Genomic DNA, 19,517 nt, shown 5'->3' with positions numbered 1-19,517 from the left:
TCCTACTGGGCTTATGAAGCATGTTGGTCTTTCAGTGCTGTTAAAAACGCTAATAATAACTGGTTCATGCCTCAGGCCTTGGGTGCTACTGTCAATTAGCATCAGAACAGAGATTTATTTAAACAAGTTATTTCTGTATGATTCTTTCCCTTACGGTTTGCATGGCCGAGTGTACCTGTTTCAGCGATACCTGCTTGTATGTGCAGACAAACTCGGGGCAGAGAAAGCAAGTGCCATCCTTGCCTTCATAGCTCTCCATATTCTTAAAGTAAAGGAGCTGCCCAGCTGCAGAGGCTACATACAGAACTAAAAACCTTTCTCTGATCCTCTAACCATTTAAATGTCACATCTGAGTCGCAGACAAAAATACTAATACCTCCCAACATGAGTAGATTTAGACTGTAATTAAAAAAGCCGTATGTAATCCTCTCCTCTACCTTCATGTCAGAGTTTGCAGTACTAAGATTTAAATCATCGTCACCGGTCACCCAGCTCACCAGTCATTGCACATGTCACTGGAAATTTCTCACGTATATCATCGCAGGCTCATAGCAAAGGCTGAATTTGGTTATGTTTGTTTTGTATTTTAAGGCTTTCTCTGAAACCGGGAGAGAAAACTGACTTTAATTTAACTGATCTATTTTATATTGTGGAAGCCTAGAGTGACTTGGATTAATTGAAGTGTTGGAGAAGGGGGAAGGACTCTAATGACTCACCAAGAAGAAATAACTTCTCATGACTTTAAAGAGGAAAACAGAAGAAGATGATGATGATAATGTGTCATCATTATGGTGGTGCTTATAGCATCTTAATAGCATTTTTATAATTTTCTTCCCAAAATTTCAGTATTTATTCTTGGAGTACAGAATGATTTTAATGGAAACATTTAAACTAATCTCATAGTCTAGAATTTTAAAAAATCCTTTTTAGCAGTGTTACGTGCAGTACCAGGCCTTCTTTTCTCATGGTTTAAGAAGCAGAATAAAAATGAGTATTCAGATTTCCCACATTGTTAAAAGTAATGGGAATAATTTAAGTATGCTGACTTCAATGTAAGATATCTCTTAAATAAGTATCTTAAATAATCATAATCCCATTATCATTAGCACATTTTTTCTCCTATTATTCATTCTAAATTCACATTCCTCTTGACTGAAAGAAACCATAATTTATCTGAAGAATTCTGAGATGTTTCTTTCAAAATAGCTATCATCTGCTGTTGCTCTCAAAAGGATTGACGCCACAAGCTACCTGCAATTCGTGGTCAGTGTTAGAACACCTTTTCCTAGTCTCAGTGGAACGGAATAGATCACCTGCTTTTATCAGGTTTTTTGAAGGCTGTTTTAACAGTTTCAGCAAGAGCAGTCAGAGGTGGATTTTGAAAGGGGTCATTCTTCACAGCAAATTCTGAATGATGAAAAATAAGATCAAAATAACAAATGCTTCTCTTCGAGGTTGATCATTGCACTAGATCAACTTCACGAAGGAGGCTTAGAAACTAACGAGGCAAGATGAAGTAGATATGGAAAATACACAGTAAGTCAGAAGGGAAGGAGAATTTGGAAAGCATCTATCAAGGGGAATGGAGTACTGTTAATCTCACATTTAAAAAAATCTTTAACCTGGTTTAAAAATAATACTACCTTATTGAACTCTTCATTTGCCCCTAGTTTCTGAGGGTACTTTGCATCTTTAAACTTTGTTCTACAACCTTATGAGTAGGTAACTTTTTGAATCCGAAGCTGGTATTTTTGTGCAATAAAGCTTGAGGCTTGAAAGCAAGGAGAATGTAGATACACCAGGCAACAAAGCGAATTTATGCTATGAATACTGGTGTGCAAACCAGAACAGATTAAGGAACTAAGGACGAGGGAAGAAACCGATCTATACCAGGTTCCGTTACTCCAGCAAAACAAAGCAGCTGATAAATTAACGAGCCCATAACTTTGCCTTTACTTTGTCATTCTCTAGAAAAGGATTATTTTTTTGGCTCTGTGATCAAATGGGAGAAGCATTTTTTAAGATGGTCAGAATGAACAGCTAAGCGCTCCTTTTTGAGAAGGGTGAATTAAAAAGAGTCTACATCAGACACTGTTGGTTAAATTATCATTTCCTGGCAAGTGGGTTTAGGTGTCCTTTCAGAGCCAGAGGCAGAATCACGATCCTAACAGCCCAGTGGGCATGCATATGGGTTATGGAAACATGAGTTTAAATATCAATCTAATTAATATTTAAATAGTTTATACAAAAGGGAACAGTTTCAGTACAAGAGAATACTTCAGACTATGCTATGAGTTGGAAAATTGATAATGGTTATGTCGGTTCAAGTCCTCACTCTGAATTAAGCAGAGTGTATTTTAAAGCCACGTCTTGCTATTCCCATAGAGCATCCAGGGCAGTGCTCTACCGGACAGTGATTTTTGTAAATGGTGCGTAGCTCCTCTTGGGTAAATTCAGGTGCATATAGAGATTGGCATTTGCTATTTTTTTTAAATCGGAAAAAACTATTTTCTGAACTTGATTCAGTTTATGGATATTTTGGGGATGAGTGGAACTGCCTTTTCCTAAAGAGAAGATTGATTCTCATAGTGAGTTATTAACCAGGCCTAGCTTCGAGAGAGGTGAAACAGATGGGGTGTTCCAAGCAGTCTGACCGTACCAGAGGAAAGTGATTTAATGTTGAAAATTTGTATCGTTAAGCCATTAAGTCTCCATCTAATTTCTCATCTAGCATTCATGTTTAATGTGAATTTAAGCAAGGAAAGAATGAAAGGTCCAGGGAAAACAGCTTAAAAATCGAGTCGATGCTGACAATAAGCTGGAGTGATTTTAGGGTAAACCAGGTTACGGTAATCAAACCCACCCTTAAGGAACTAGTAAATCCAACGCATTTCTAAGGGGAATTCAGTGCGTGGGGCAGCGCTGACACCACAGCCACCGTGGCCCTACACAGGGGCTCCCGCGGGACCCGCGCCGGTCAGCCAGCCGCTCCCCGCCGCCGCCCGTCCCCTCCGGCGGGCACCCAGCGCGCAGGACGGACGGGTTGCCCCTACGCCTCCCCAGCGCTCCGGACCCCGACGACGCGCCCGGTGGCGGGGTCTGGGGCGGCGGCTGTCGCCCCTCAGGACCCCGCTCCCTCGCTGAGGGAAGGCTGCTCGGGGCGGGGGGAGGTGTGCCGGGGGTCTGTGTGTGGTTACCCTCGGGGGGTTACCCGGGTGACAGGGGGCCGGGGAGGGGGCTCCGGCAGCCCCGGGGGAGGGCGAGGGCGCTGCGCGGCGCCAGGAGGCGGAGGCGGCCGCGGCCGGGCAGGCTGTGGGGGAGAGGAGGACGAGGAAGGAGGGGGGAAGGGCCGGCAGGCGGCGCGGGGCGGGCGCGCGAACCCCGCCGGCCGCGCGGAGGCAGCTCGCGCCAGGGCCCCGCGCGCCGCTGCCGCTCCCTCGCGCGCCCGGCCGGCGGCGGGCACCCCCCCCCCGCGACTCGACTCCACTTCGCCCTTCCCCCCCCGCAGCCGCTCGACTGCGCGAGCGCCAGCGGTTGCCGGGATACCCGACGTCACGGCCTGCGGAGGCGGCGATTGGCCGGGCGGAGAGCGCTCTTCTCGCCCCCCTCCGTGGGACTCGCCGCCGGCGGGGCCGGGCCTGCCTCCTTCCTCCTCAGTGCGGAGCCGCCGCCGCCGGGGCGTGCGCGGCCTCGGAGGTGCCGCCCCGGCCACGTCCTCGCCACCGCTGCCGCCGGGGCGGGGGTCATGGGCCGCGGCCTCCGGCTGCTGCCGCCGCTCCTGGCGCTGCTGGCGCTGCTGGCGCCCCGCGCCCGCGCCTGGGACAGCGGCGACCTGGAGCTCTTTGACCTGGTGGAGGAGGTGCCGCGGAACTTCTACGACTTCCTGGGGGTGCAGCAGGTGAGCGAGGGACCGGGCCCCGCCGCCCGCCCGGCGCGGGCCCCGAGGCGCGCCTCCCCCGCCGCCCCCTGCCCCGCTGCCTTCCCGCGGCGGGCGGGGGCCTCGGCTGTCACCGCCGTCCCTGCCCCCGCCGAACATGGCTGGCCGGCTCCCGGCTCCCCCCCCCCCCCGCCCCGCCTGCGCTGCCGTCGCCCGGCCGCTCCCCCGCGGCGGACGGGCGCTGGGCATGCCGCCGGCCGCTTGCCTTCTGGCCTGGCGCTGTCATCCGCCTCCTGCCCGGGCACGACTGCGACTGCCCCGCTCTGCCGCTGCAGTCCGCGCCGCTCCCCCCCCCCCCCCGCCGTGCCTCCGCTCCCGAGGCTCAGGGCAAGGCTCCTGTCCCTTCCCCAGCCTCTTCCTTCACTCTGTAGGGGCTCTGCTCTCCTTCGAGTGCCGTTCTGTCTTTCTTTCGTCCCTCTGGCCCACCATACATCAACTCTTCCTCTCCTCACTGTACCTTTGTGTGTTCCTGCTGCCTGTTGCTCTTCTGAATGTATCTGTTTTTCTCCAAATGCGTCTACAGCTAGACAGAAGTAGCTGGTGGGCTTCTCCCACTTCCATACATATCCTGGGTATGGCTGTTTCTCATCTCTCATTCTGCGTATCTGCTGGTTCCTTATCTGCTTAAGATCATGGATCGCCATGTGTTGCAGCTTCTGTTTTCTCTCATGCATGCCATGTGGTAGACTGTGACCCTTTGCCATGGTAATGGCTTGTAGATTGTTATATTTGTTTACTTTCCATGTATCTTGGTTATTGTGGTGGTTTTCACCTCTGTTTGCTAGGCAACACTTGAGATTATCTTAAAGCATTTATTACGCACCTTCGGTTAACTTTCATGCACGTGTAGTCAAGACAGGAACTTCTGTTCCGCACACTTTTATCCCATGTTTCTTGTGTATATTTTAGATGTGGTTGCTGGTTTCACTGCCAATTGGCATCTTCAAGTTGTATCGCTTGGCCTGGCTCCCACTTGATGGCCTTCCTTATCTCTAGATGCTCTACTCTGTGTGTGTGATCTTGCTTGATCTCTCTTTCCAGTCAGTATTATTTTCCTCAGTAATTAAATATGCAACTCTATAATATGTTATTTCACCCAGAGTCCCCAAAAGACATTTTGTTCTTTGTCTCCAGCATCTGGTGTTAAATGCTAAGGAACACCATCGTATATACAACACAGCAAACACTGCTACTCAAGTTTCACTTTCATGTGCCTAAAAATCTAGGTTTTAATTCCTCAAAGGCAATTTTAGTGTTAGATAATGTAGAGTTACAAGACTTTGTTTGTTTCAATTAGTGATGTTCAGATCTAGTATGCAACCCTTTGTTAATATCTTCCACAATCCTTTTTTCTAGGGCTGAATCTGTACCTTGCGCAATATGCTTAGCAGAATATAATGTTACCTTTAGCAAGCAAATATTCTGCTAGTTCACATTTCTACTCTACTTCTAATCTTAATGAAGAACTTGAACCACTTGTAATGTTCGAGCAGGGAAAAAGTTGGTGGAAGTGCAACACAAATGAAACGAAGTTTTGTTAGTTATAAGTATATGCTAGTCACTCACAATGTCGTTATAGCCAAGACTTGAAGTGTAAATAGCATTAGATGCTTCGCACATGCAGCAGAATATACCTGTGAGTACAGTAATAGAGTATACAAAGTTGAAGTTGAGCTTCAATAGAAATTTTTAAGCACTGGAAGAGGCTGCATAGGTTTACAGGTTCTTCCACACTGTATCCTTTGTTCCTGCTGCTTGGTTCTCCAGCTCTGACCTATACCTGAAGCTTCAGACAAGATACTGAAGCAGCGTTCTGACTTGCAGTGACTCGCTAGGCAGCTGCAGCTGTTTAAGTTACCGTATGAGAAGGGTAACTGGTCTTGTAATGGGGTCAAGGGAAGTGTGCAAATCTCAGGTGTGTTGTATCCTACCTTGGATATCTTTACACAAAGCTGCCTTTTACCGTAACGTCTCTATGTGCTGTTTGCATGTTTTTTCAGGTTTTCTGCTATTTTTTAAAACTATGGTTTAATGGAGCTTACTGGTTACTATGTATGTCACTATTGTTTTAGTTGGGATGCCTTTGAGTAGAATGCTGTGGTTAACTTTTTGTAGTTCTGGTGCTAGTGGTTTTATTCTCTGTGCTCAGGTGTTTTTCTTGGCATTTTAGCACAAGAGGGACAGTGTGTATGACAACAGCCTTTGTGGCCATGCCTTTGGACTGCTTCATAATCTTTCATTCATCAAAGCTTGCTTTCCCCTCCTCTCCTCCTCCATATTCCTCTTGGTGTTCATTGCCTTGTATCGTGTCCTGATAATCCCTTTTCCTTTATGTAATTCTGAGGGAGGGAGTACTTCTCCCTTATGTAGGATATAACTTCTTCGTCAGAGATACGGATGCTCAGCCATGTTTCTTAACAGTAGTGTATCAAGGCTGCCAGATCTTTTCTAAACGTGTCATCTTGAGTTTTGAAAAAATATAGGGAATGACTCCAATGCTTCCTTAAGGCATTAAAGCAGCTTAGGTTTTGGTGAGAGAATTGTGGTACCGGCTGCTTGTTGAATCTTGTATGCGATGTCAGAAGCTGATGTTGACCTCAAATGACAAGGTGCAGAAGGTGTTGTGCAAAGTCCTGTAGCTCTCTAGCATGCTTTGATGAAGCCTCAGGCTGCTGGATTTTTCCCTGGGATTAGACAGAAATTACAATTTTTTTTGTTTCATTGCTGTATGCTTGTGGGAGTAAGGGTTTTGCATTTTTTCTTTTCAAGGGCCTTGTGGAAGCCTCCTGGTGTTGTCAGGTAATTGTCATCCAGGAAGAAGCTGCTGTAGTGTTTTCCAAGATCAGTGATTGAGACAGAGGATGATCTAATGGAAGTGACTTTTGTTGTGAATGTGGAATGACAGAGGAAGAGTAAGATTGTGACTGTCTTGGCTGTTAGAATAACTCTCCTTAGTGCTTGGCTTCAAGGAGGGGTTGGCTGAAAAATCTGTAAGCGTTTACAGAATGGTTGAGGTTGGAAGGGATCTCTGGAGGTCATCTTTTCAACCCGCAAGTGTTAGGGCTGAACACCTAGATTAAGAAGTATCTGATTTTTATACAAGGACACAATCTATCTATTTGTTAATCCATCAGATCTAATGGTAACATAGCATATATAAGATGTTTTGCATTGTTACCTTGTTACTATTGCTGTTCAGAACAATTTGGGAATTGCTCTACCTTCCTGTTTCTTTGGTGGTTCTTAAATTGGTGATGTGATTGACTTGAATGGCTCGTTTAAAATATTGCTGTTCTCAAGAAGTTTGACCTAGCAGAATGGGAAGATAAGATAACCTTTGGCTTGAGAAAAGATTACATTTCCGTGTCCCCCAAGTGGTTACTGAAGAAAATAGAATCATAAACTCTTGACAGATCAGATGTAATAATCGTTTCAGTAATCATTTCAGTATAGCCAGTTTCAAACTGACAAGAGGATCAGGATCAAATAGTATTAATCTAAGAACTCAGATGAAGCAGCAGCATTAAACCAGAGGCTATGCAGTCTCACTAATAAAACTACCCTGTTACCTGAGAATGACAACATGTAAATGTGATGTCAACTTTTTGGAAAAATTCCAGGAAGATCTGGGGAGCTACAAGCTTGTATGGTGGACAAACGAACTGATCAAGTTAATTTTATTGTCTCTTACAGCTTTCAATAGGTGATACCTGCATAAATATGATATGCTCTGGGTGAATCAACTTCGCATCAGCTGAACCTGTGGATCTCCTTGCCAAAATATGCTTTTGATTATAACTGTTTATAGGGCTTCAAGGGAATTACCTGCTCTTCTGCTCTTTTTGGCTTGCAGTAAGGAAGGCACTACAGACCTCTGAATGTCTTTTGAAACTTTGTGATAGGGTTCTTGGATACAAGGGATCTGATCAAGAAACTTTTAGGAAACATTGATGTGAAGATGTGTTAAAGCGCATGAGCTGTGTTGCTAGAAATGGCCAGTGCAGAGCAGTACGTTATGTATCAGTTAGGACCAAGGCATTTCTGAATAAGGCTTTGGCTTCTACTGGTAATCAGATAAGGGAACAGGTTTGTATTGAAAGTTCTGCTAGGCCTGTGCAGTGTATAAAAGCAAACACAGAAAGTTACTCTAAGTGCCCTTTGAGGTAGTAGAAGAGGCCCTGGGAACTCAAGCTCCTCAGGGAGAGTTAACACATGGGTGGGCCTTGCTGGCCAACACTATGGATAAATATATGACAGCCCAAAAATGTTGAGAGAATTATTTTCTTCAGCATTGGCTTATGCCTTCCTTGTGGCACATGAGATTTATTTTGAACCAGGCTCTAATCCATTCATGTGGCTTTACTGTAGAGAACCAAGAGCATTGTATCCATGTAATTGCTAGACGATGGGTTTGCTAGATGATGCTGCAGCACAAAGTCAGAACTGCACATACAGAACCTAATTTTGGTCCTGCAGCCTGTGAGACACTGGTATGTTAGCAACTCCAAGAAAGTGCAAGACTTGAAAACCAAGGAGTCAGATTTCTTTGGCGGCAGGAAGCTGTGACCCCTCTAGATGAGCTGGATGTATTGGGCTAATAGGCTCCTTTCAAGAGCACTGGAACAGAGGAGCTGTGTGCACCTTGGCAAGTAGCAGGGTCTGACAGCGTTGTGTCTGTAAAACGCAATGTTTGGTGCTGAGGAATTGGTGTCCATACTGTTTGCATTTCAGGGATTTTTTTTTTTTTTTTTTTTTTTAACTAATTCCAGGCTGGTTACATGGACTCAATGCATGTTTGTGTTGAAGTGTGCTCTTTGTGCTCCTGGTTTTACATCTTAATGTTCAGTTCTATCCAAAAGGAATCCAGTTCATCCACTCCAGGACCACTTCATGATGCACAGTCAGTGGGTACAGTAAGGAAGTTTGCTTTACATGTGCACTCCTGAGCTGCACTAAGAAATTGAGGTAGATGCACCTTTAAGACTATAGTTTATAGGAAATGGCTGATGCTCAATTTTACCTCTTGGCATTGCCTTGTAAGAACCTTACCAGGAATGAGCTCCATGACAAATTGTGTGGCTTTTATGGTATTATGAGGCATTATGGGAGACTTCAGAAAATTCTCAGTAATAGGTTTTTGTGTAGTCTGTTTTATGCAAGTGTATTGACTGATGACATGTAGTGCATAACATCACTGCAGTTCTAAAGCTGTAAATTCATATGTTACATAAATAAAGTTCCTGGACATAGATTTGGTAACCTATTTTTCAGAACGAATGGCAGTCTCTGAAGCTGTCAGTGTTGTATTGTCTGGTACTGCCGTAGTTCTGGCTTTGAATGGGTCACTGTCCAGAAAAAATAAATCTAGATAAAATTATTTTTACTGTAGAGCTTTTTGGGAACTTTGAGTACACTGAGTGGTCCCCACAAGTGGGAAGAGGCATGTGAGGGAGAGCTGTATCTATTCAAGGAATGCTTTCAAGTCCTCGGCAAGAACAACCTACCTGTACCCATACAGGCCTTCTGTCTTCCCTGGCAGGCAAGGTACACATAAGGAGGGCAAGGAAGGGGAAATAAGGAGGGATAGCCCAGAAACTCAGCAGTTTGTTTCTCCTTCCCAGTGACAAGCTGCATCACACTCCAAAGACTTATTTTGGTTGTTCTTCTAACACTTAAGGCTGTTCTCCCTGCTGTTTTTTAAGGTTAACATATGTGGGTGCAGTGTTACTAAAATTGTGGAGTGTGCATCATCTGCAAATGTTTTAGAGAAAATCTAGGTTGGTAATACTGCTTCAGTCTTCCAAGCTTTGGAAGTATTTGATCCAGTGAGATAGAGCTTCACACGCATGCAATTACGACATCACTCTTTCGGATGACTGTGTCAAAACTATCAGCTGTAGGCTTTTCTTGCTTTGCTTTGTAAGATTGTCTTTGCATGACAAATAGGATATTCTCTGTGACCTTCAAAAGTCTTGTGCCGTGAAGTGACACAGAGCCATGTGGCAGCTTGATATCTCAGTTACTCATCTTTGAGGAATCAAAGTTTTTGGGCTAGTGAATGAACGTCTTGTCTAATGCCCTAAGCCTGTTGCAAGATTGTTTTCTACTTCTTGTTCAAAATATATATTAAGCAGGTCTACTAGTTTTGGAAGGCATTAGATTTTAATGCACTGCCAATCACAACATTAGAGTTCTCAGCTGCAAAGATGAAATATGTTTCAACTTTCTTGCTCCAAACTGTCAAAAATAATTAACTTCTGTAATACACAACTAGGTGATAGTGGTAGCAGACCTTTATTTGGACAGTGAGGAATCTTGGTAATTCCTGAAACTGTACGTTTCTTTTAAGTGATAGATGAGGCAGGCGTTCTTCAAAATCGTTTTTTTTTTTTTTTACTTTAAGAATTTGCTCCTGTTATGGCAGTGATAGCCAAAAAAGCCCCCCAAAGCCCCCAAATACATTATCAACATTGAGGCAGTAATAGACTCCGTTGCACTATTTCAAACAAAAATAGCATTAGAAAATCCAAATTTGTTTCTAGTGGCTTTAGCTGTAATCTCAGTTCATTCCATAAAAGTAATTGTGTGTTTTTTCTTGGTATGTTATTGAGACATAATTCTGTAACCTTCATGGTTTTAAACTTCGTATTTGAGTCTGTTACTTATACATGGAAGTGAGACTTCCAGCAGTTCTGGAAATTCTGCATACATTAAAATTGTATGAAGTCATTGTTGAGATTATTCACTTGGATCCTATAGAACAAAGTTGTTCCAAACTATATAGTAGTCTAGTTGGTCACAAGAGTCACCACAGAGAAGCACTGACGATAACTGCTCAGATTTGTAACTGAGGATGGTGCAGGATATGGGTGTTCATGTGTGTGTTTTGTTTTTGCTTTTTTTCAACAGTGCTGAAGTTCCAGGTAAGCTGCTGATACATAATGTAATCCATTTTGTAAGTGCCCTGACATGTATCATGTATACCTAATGTTCTGTGATGTTTTTGTTCACAGTTGCTGCATTGAAAAATGATTAAGGCATCTAGACTTGTAAAACTTGTGTTTTCCATAAAAATTTTTTTAAATTTATTGTTTCCTATTAAAATTCTGCTTGGAAGTTGTCCAAGGGGATCCAGGGTTTTTTTGCTTTTGTTGTTGGCTCCTTTCTTAAAGACACAAAAGTGTTTCAGAATCTACCATCTTAAGTAGTTTTAAAGACACTTACTGTCAACTCTTCCTGACAATTCATTCATATAATACTTTCCTGATTTCTTTCAGATTATATTTTTCTTCTTTCTTGCTGTGTAGAAGGACATATAGCAATAGGAAACTGCTGTGTTTGGGAACCCAAGAGAACTAACAGTATACAAAGTGCTGTGAAAAGGATAAAACAAGCAGTCTTGAATTTTTTTTTTTTCCTGTCTGCAGCAGCAATAATGTTTCAGCTCTTCCTCTCTATACTTACCACCTCATTAATCCTCTAAGGATGTGTCCATAACAGCTTGATCTTCAAATTGCAGAAATAAAAAATGGGCTATTTTTCTTCCCAGAAGTTCTGTGTTTGACCTGTAATTCATTGAAGGGAGTGACCAATTTATTGGTGAGGAATGGTAGGTAACCTGTGCTGGTGGTCTCTGGTGCTTACACAAGGCTGTATGTTTTATGCTTGTTTCAAATTCATCTTCTTTGCTGAAGTTCTCATGGATGTGCCTATGTTGGTATCTAAAACAGCCATATAATTAATCTAACATACAGTTTTGTAAATGACTTGCTAGTGGGCTTTTTACTACTTGACTGCTGTGGATTGTGGTCGTCATGTTTGTCTGTAAAGTTGTGTAAAGAAAAATCTTAGAGGCAGCCTTAATTTCCTTCTCTTGAATGATAAACCTTTTATACTCCATCTAGAGTCATTTTACAATTAAGATTAACGTGGTTTTCTAATCAGATCTAGAGAAGACTATAGCTTTAAGGGAGACATTTGGAGGTATCTAGGTGCTATTTTAACTTTAAGTACTTGGTAAAATTTAAAAAATAAAATGAAAATTCAGCATATAAAATGTTCCCTAGTTGGGTTGGTGTTACTTGTGTTCTCAGCAGAGCCAGTAACAAAGAGCCTGTGGTGCTGTTGTGCAGCTGAGTCAGTTAAGAATGAGAGTATAAGCGATAACAAAGGGTTTTTCATCTATAAGAATAGGTCTGATATTAAAATGAATAAAAGGAGGAAACTAATGTATATCTGGAATGTTTCGGTTTTCCACAGCATCCTAATGGGCTAAAGAAATTAATGCGGCATATGAAAATCTGCAGTTTTGCTTTTGATGTGCTTGTTAGTGTTTGTGCTTTTGCTTAGCCATATGCTGTGCCTGTTTAAAACTTTTGTTTCTCTCAATTTTGGGTTCTTAAACAGTAGTAATTCCCCCCCCCCCCCCCCCCCGCAGCCTAAAATTGTTGTTTTGCCCTCAATTATGAGGAGATTTGGGGTTTCTGTGTCTCTTGCTTCTTGTTCGTTTGTCCATCAGCCTTGTTTAGATGTTACTAGCTCTGTATACAAGTGATTTGTAAACAATCTTATGTACGTGGCAATGTGTTATACATGTGGTGTATGTTACAGTTATGCAAACAATAACACAGTTTGAATGTAACACTTTAAAGCAGGATTGTGTATTACTGGGCTCTCATCTGATGGATCACTTAAGTGCAAATTTCTTAAATGACCTGGCTTGCTGGCCTTACAAACTGTTCTTCCTGATGTCAAACAAACGAGCAGTGGATTGAGAAGAAAATTCATAAACAGTCTTTCATCTCTGCAAGATCAGAAATTCTTCCTTCTCAGTGTTAATCTGGAAAACTTGTGGAGAAAACCAGAAGGTGCATAGGAGCTGTTAAAATAAAGTCACTCTGCAATCTTTCTCTGACTAAAGAGAGAAGGAAGAACTAGGGGAGTCTTGCTTTTATACATGGGCTGTCATTCTGAAATGCTGCCGTCTCCAACACTGTAAAGTGCTTTTGCTTGTTGAAGGAAGCATTCGGTGCTGATGAGGACATAAGAAAGCTGTGAAGTAGCCTTATTGCACTGATTTGGGGTGAATAGCTTCTCCTTTAAGGGCAATAATTGTTTTTACCTACCCCTGAAAATAATTGCGAATGATTCTGTAGTCTGATTGGTCAATGTTTTATTAAATTTCGAACTGATTTAAAGTAGCTTTTATATTTAATAATCACCATTTCATAGTCAATGATTCCTATAGTGTTCTTTTATGGGGTATAAATGCTGTGATGGGAGAGTAGAAGAGCTGTATGCCATTTAATTTTGTGGCAGTTTACAGTCATATTAGTAATTGCTTTACTGGATGTTGTGTCTAACAGTGGCTACTACAATGTTACAGTAGGAAAAAAAGAAAGTCTGTAAAATTTCATCCTATATGGAAGCCTCTTCCCATTTCCTACTAGGAATTATTTAAAATCTTATTCAGTGGAAAGGAAGTCTTATTCAATTCAAGCACTTCTTTCAGTTGATTAAATATTTGAAATAAACTTGTTTTCCAACCTGAGTCTACTTATCTGTTGAATAGAAAGTATTTCTTCTTCTGCCAATTTGTAACCTGTGTGGTTTGTAGTTTCTGTTCTACTGAATGTTTTCCTCTTTCTATTTCTCCTTCAGTAGCTTTTCAATATTACAAGCTAACCGAGCAACATTCAAAACAAAGTAGTGAATTAGAATGTTGGACTGTATCTGTTGAGAGTAGTATTTCAACAGTTGAAATACAGATTGAGGGTATCAGCCACTTGTTTCTTGCAACTTAGAGTGGTGAAAGAAAAAAACCTCTTTTGTACAAAACTTATGTACTATATTTAAAGATTAGGTATAACTGACTTACATTCATGTTTAGTTACATAGTACAGAGCTCCCATGCTGGAATGCATCAGTAGTCCATTTAGTAAATCTTTTTGGTCTTTGTGTTTTCTGTTTGAGTAATACTAGGAGCTTAAACAGAAAGCTGTGCTAATTTGCGGGGAGGGGGGAATCCTCTGCTGGACAGATAGACACTAACCTATCAATGAGTTACTGACTAATTTCCTCAATCATGATGATTTATGCCTTTCACACACTTATACTTACCTTTCTTACCTACAAATGGGTATGATTTATAGACACCTTAATTTTCTGATGGATTTGTGGACCACTAGTTAGTGAACTTAGATTTAAGGACAATAGCTGAAGTAGATCAGTAGCTTACTTGGTTTCCAGGGCCCTGTGATTCATTGGTTGAAAATCACTATCTATCTCCATGTAGTTATATATTCTTTTGATCATTGTCTCTGTACAGGTAGATACTCTTTTGGTCACTGGAGATACCTACTTCTGATTTCTTTTTAAATTGTTATCTTTTCCTGAGTCGTGTCATGCAGCATGGCTTCTGAAGAGGATTTATTTTTTGCATAAATATGTATCAGTTAAGAAATAATGTGATTTTTTTTTTTTAAATGTTACTTGCAATTGAGAATACTGAACACCCTTGCCTTGTCTTGATTGCAACTGTTTAATAATAGTCTTGTATTGTGTCTCAAGCAATGGATCCTGGTGCCTGTGAGGCCCTGTTTCCACTCCTTGGTCATCTTGGTCTCCAGTTAGGGCACCTTTCCAAGTCACCCACAAGCTCCTTGGATGCCTTCAAGGAGTGCTGGATGCTGTCAATGTGCTCTCACTGGTTTCCACCCTGGTTTCTTTTTATTTATATACTTCTCTATAACCCTTGCACTTTTCTTAAATAAAAATAATAAAACAAGTGGCAATAGATGGTGTTACTTGAGGAGAGCATGTGAACCTAGCCATGTTTTGTGGTCCATTTGCCCCCTGTACCTCTTGGCCTCCACAGTTTTTGATCAGTAATGTTAAAAGATGCATTCCTGGTGGTGCCTTTCAGTCAGCTGGTGCTATACAGTGGGTTTGGAGAATGGTTAGCAATGTGTCTTGGATCATTTAATGATTTGTAATTGCCAGCTCCAAGCTCTGCTCTGTGTAGGCATGGTTTAGTTTAAGGCAACAATCTTACCTACATTGAATCTTCTCTCTCATTTTTTTTGTCACATCACTTGGTTTGGCATTCCCTCGCTAGTGTCTGGTATGTACCCAAAACGTATAGTGTCACCTATGAACTGTGAGATTTCACTGCATGCTCTGCTCTTCAGGTTGTCATTCAAAGTGCTGAATAAAGCCAGTCCCAGGACCAATCCCACAGCAGGAGACCTTTCAGCTGCCTATTCTCTGCCCTGAAAATTAGCCATTAAACCTTGCTTTTTGTATCCTGTTCGCTAATTTTCTATTTGTAAGACTCTCTCCTCCCATCCTGTGGCAAGTTAATTTCTTTGATAACCTTTGGTGTGGAAGCTAGCCAGAAGCTTTTTCAAAATTGGACTGTACTGTGTCTGTTGGACCTCCTCTCTCTGTCCTCACTGATGCACACCAATGACTCAGCTGGGTTGGTGAGGCGGGGTTTCTCTTTGCAGAAGCCATGCAACATCTTGTCCAAGAGACCACATTTATCCCTGCCTGCAGTGACTTTATTTTTATAGCCCCTACTGCCTTTAGTAAGGATGGATGACAAACTTTCTGGTCTGCAATGCCCAGGATCTCTTCTGGGGTTTTTTTGTGTGGATGGGAATCACATTAGCAGCCTGCCCAGTCCCTGCTGGCAGTTTTTTGCAGTACTGGGTTAACTTCCTCACCTGCAGGTGTGCAGCTTTGTATGTGAATTTGATTCGGCAATCTCAGGTGAAAGCCATGGTCCTGGTGACTTCTTAGCATTGAATTTATCCATTTGGAGTAATGTGTCTGTATATTTATTTCAAGTTGAATTAATTTCTCTTGACCTGTCTACTGCAAAGAATGTGTTGGTGTGGGAATCTCTTGAACATTTCTAACAGAAAGGACTGATTAAATGAATTATTAAATTGCACGGCTGTAGCTTTATTCCTGAATGAAACTTTTGATACTTTCATCATCAAGCAGGCTGTAGGTAGCATCCTGGTTTTGATTACATTTAAAGAAATAAAAAGGTTTTGAAAATCAAATAAATTGCCATTCTAGTTTGCTTGGACAAATACAAAAGTCCATATTAACAAGTTAGAAAGAAGTAGTCAACGTGGGTTTTTAGCTATACATTCCACGAAGTCTACTGGAACTGTCACAAAATCCACCATGTTGCTATTGTAGTTATTGATCATTAATTAGAAAGAAGAATAGCTGCTGTTACACAGTTTTCCTGTTCTACTAACTGCTACAGATGTATGATTAAGCACATTTTATAGGAGCTTAGGCCTCTAACTGAGATATCCAGAAGGAGTTCAGGTATATATCATCTGCTTCTGGTCACTTTGCTTTAGTAACTAGCATTAGCTCTGTAACATCTCAGTCTTGGACAATAGTTCTCTTTTCAGAAGGTAAAATGGAGGACTTGGGTTTGTATTACTACTTGAGTTAAGACTAAGCAGAGTTGGTTTGTGTCTGTGTCGTCCCCCCCTCCCCTCCTTTTGACTTATGGTTCCTTTATACCATAGTAATTTTGTGGATTTATTCATTCCCCAGCAAAGTTCTTACTGTGATGTATTTAAGTTTATTGTTTTGGAAACAATGAGATTATTTTACTCTAGTTATCCTAATTTTGATGGTACTACTTACTAGCAATGTCTTTGCTCATTCCTATTGGTTTAAGCAAGATTTTGGTATTGCTTTGTTTCAGTTATATAAATCACTATGAAAATGTCAAATCTTGTGTTTTCTATCGAATGCTAATACTGTGAGGAGAAAGACATGACAGGGTTTTATGAAATGCCCTCACTTTTAGAAGTTTTTAAAAGATAGAAACTTGCCAAAATAAATTTTGTAGCAGGGAACTTGTTTGAAATTCAGGAACTTTAAGTGAACATATTAAAGCTAAAAGTTGTATTGAATAAAATGTATTGAATTGCAAGGCTTTAGTTCTCTAACGTACAATCAGTTTTCTTTTTCTGCTAGAGTTGATCTGTTTATTGTTGAGGGACCTGATAAACTTATACTTCTAGGTACTATCTAAAGTAATTAAACCCTGTATCTAATCCTACCTGTTGCTTCCATGCTGTGCATGTGCTTTGACCAATGTCAAGAGACGTGAATTCAGGGTAGACTTTGGCTCTTCGCTAACATCTACATATCTGAAGTGATGCACTGAGAAATCAAGTTTTAGAACCCCCAAAAAAAGAGCAACTAGATAAAAGTATGGGATAATGAAAGATTAAATCAGACTTCATTTTCTGGGAAGTCTAGTTTTGTAGGTATGATGTATTGGGTGCAGAGTTCAGATGGATAATTTCATAGGAGAGGTGGTGGTGGTGAATATTTCCTATTCTGAGCTACCTTAACAGTTGGACCTAGGATTGTCCTATGTAGGCTCCGATTTGTCATAGCGTGACAGCAAATTGCAATATATAGGTGCAATTAGACAATATTTAGTGTTGCAGCTGATTTTTGCCACGTCTTAGCTTTATCTTGATTTTTGTGTAAAACCATAATGTTTAATTCTATCAGTCTCTGAAGATGTAAGTTTGAGTAGACTGTATTTAAATCCAAAATGTTTAGGTAATACTATATTCTCCCCATAAAAGGGATAGAGTTTGAGAAATGCACTTGAAGTAAAAATCATACCCTAACAATAGAGAACTTTAATCTTGATATTACACTTCCTATTTTAAACCATGATGTTTTAAAGTTTTCAGCACAAAACGTGTTTGCATTCATTTTGTAGTATTTGAAGTCTAGAAAATAAATTTGGACACTTTGTTTAAAAAGTGCTTTTGCATAGTTTGCCATTTTGCATTGCAGAATGTTGACTTCTCTGGTAAATATGTTTGTGAATATAAATGCTGCTTAAAGACTGCTTTTTTTTTTTTTTTTTCCCCTTCTTTTTTAAAGAAAACTTGTCTGGTATTTAGAGAACTGTTAACAAGGGCATGGTATCTTCTTAAATTTGCGACCTAAAGAAAGCAGAAGGCTGTAAAAAGTGAGTTTCTTCACTTCTGAAATATCGAAGATGCATTCCCGTAGCTTTTGTGCTCTTTTCTAACAGATTAACTTGAAGACACTGTCATTGAATTAACGGTATCCCATTATTATCAGGGTATTGGTTATCCTGTCTGCTGTCATGAGATATGAGAGCCTTACATGACAGCTGGTTAGACGTGATCAGATTGATATTATGGCCAGCAAAGACAGTACTGGACTGGGATGGTTTCTGAAATTGATTCCTCAGTCAAGATAGAATTGTGTCTTGATCAGGTATTCAATATTTTGCAGTCCAGCTAAGATAAATATACAGAGTATTTCCCATTCCAGCTGCAGAAGAACTTGCTATTAGCATAAAACCCAACACCCCTCCCAACTTGCACAAGGGTTGCTTGTGGAGTCCCAGACTGTTTGGCTGTAAGCCTTAAACAAGTACATATATTGCAGTCATTGCCATTCTTCATCTGAGTATCAGGTTTGCAGGACAATTTAGTAAGATAATTATTTTGGTTATTCTTAAGGGGTAGCTTGCTCAAGCAGAGGTGCCTTTTAGACTCTCCACTGGTAAGGGGAGAGCGGATAAAAAAAAAGCATGCACAAAAAACCCACTCCCCGCCCCCCCCCCCCCCCCCCCCCCCCCGCCAATTTCTTTTAACAGATTTGGGTATGAAGGTAAGAATGGCTAAAGGGATGGTATCTGGTATAAGTTGGCAAAGCTGGAAAATAAGATTTAAACTTTCATGGTAAAAACTTGGCCTTTTGTCCTGTTATGTAATGAGACCAGTATGCCATTTAAAGATGAGATGGTATGAGTCCTGAAGCGGTGGTCAAAAGAAGAAGGAAAGACTCCCTGAAGGACATTAATTTCTCAGATACCCTAAGAATAAAACATGAAAGAAAACCAGTGTGTTGTGAAATGTGGGACTTAACTGATTCCCCCACTCCCTAATATTTGCTGGGGTTTTGTGTGACTAAATTAATATGCAAGTTGCTAATTTCTATGCTAGGCTATGGTAATAGTATTTGAGGTAATTGTTCAGTCTAGAAAATGCTGTTCTGACTCTCAGCCCAATGCTTGTGCTCTGGGATCTATGGAGCGTCAGTAGTAACAGATTCATACGCTGGCAGTAGGCACCTTAAAAACAGGACTCATTTTCACAAGGACCTGTCTTGTAATGATTTGGTTGAAGAAAAACATCATTACAAGAGATGAAAAAATGCTCTAGATGAGTTATACTAGTGTAAGATCTATCACTTGACTAAGTGAGTTACAGTGTGGGATAGCACTTTGCTGAGTCCCAACACACTGGCGAGAGGAAAGAAAGCAAGAGAATGTAGTGGAGCCAGCTTGTGCTTGAAATGGCAGGTTACTCCAGGGAAGTTTCTTATGGTCAGTTTGATAATTGCCTAACAGGCTCGAGCTCTTTTGTATTAAATTTTTAGGGTAAATATTGAATTGGTGATTTTAGCAAGAATTATTGCATGTGCTCTGGTATAAATGTTCTGAAATTGTGTTTTGTTTCAAGCATCAGTAATCTGGAAA

General features: G+C 41.3%; 1 protein-coding gene across 1 annotated transcript in view; it reads left to right on the top strand.

The window, feature by feature from the left end:
* The first annotated feature begins 3,459 nt into the window (after positions 1–3,459).
* The window catches only part of DNAJC1 (DnaJ heat shock protein family (Hsp40) member C1), a 114,386-nt gene continuing 98,328 nt past the window's right edge, over positions 3,460–19,517 (top strand). Inside the window, exon 1 of the mRNA XM_030009927.2 lies at positions 3,460–3,898. Within this exon, the coding sequence (XP_029865787.1) occupies positions 3,746–3,898 (153 nt within the window). The 5' untranslated portion in view covers positions 3,460–3,745. The remainder of the gene's footprint in view (positions 3,899–19,517) is intronic.

The sequence above is a fragment of the Aquila chrysaetos genome, chromosome 3 (genome assembly GCF_900496995.4).
Source record: "Aquila chrysaetos chrysaetos chromosome 3, bAquChr1.4, whole genome shotgun sequence".
In the NCBI taxonomy this organism is placed as follows: domain Eukaryota; kingdom Metazoa; phylum Chordata; class Aves; order Accipitriformes; family Accipitridae; genus Aquila; species Aquila chrysaetos.
This window is presented reverse-complemented; position numbering and strand designations above follow the sequence as displayed.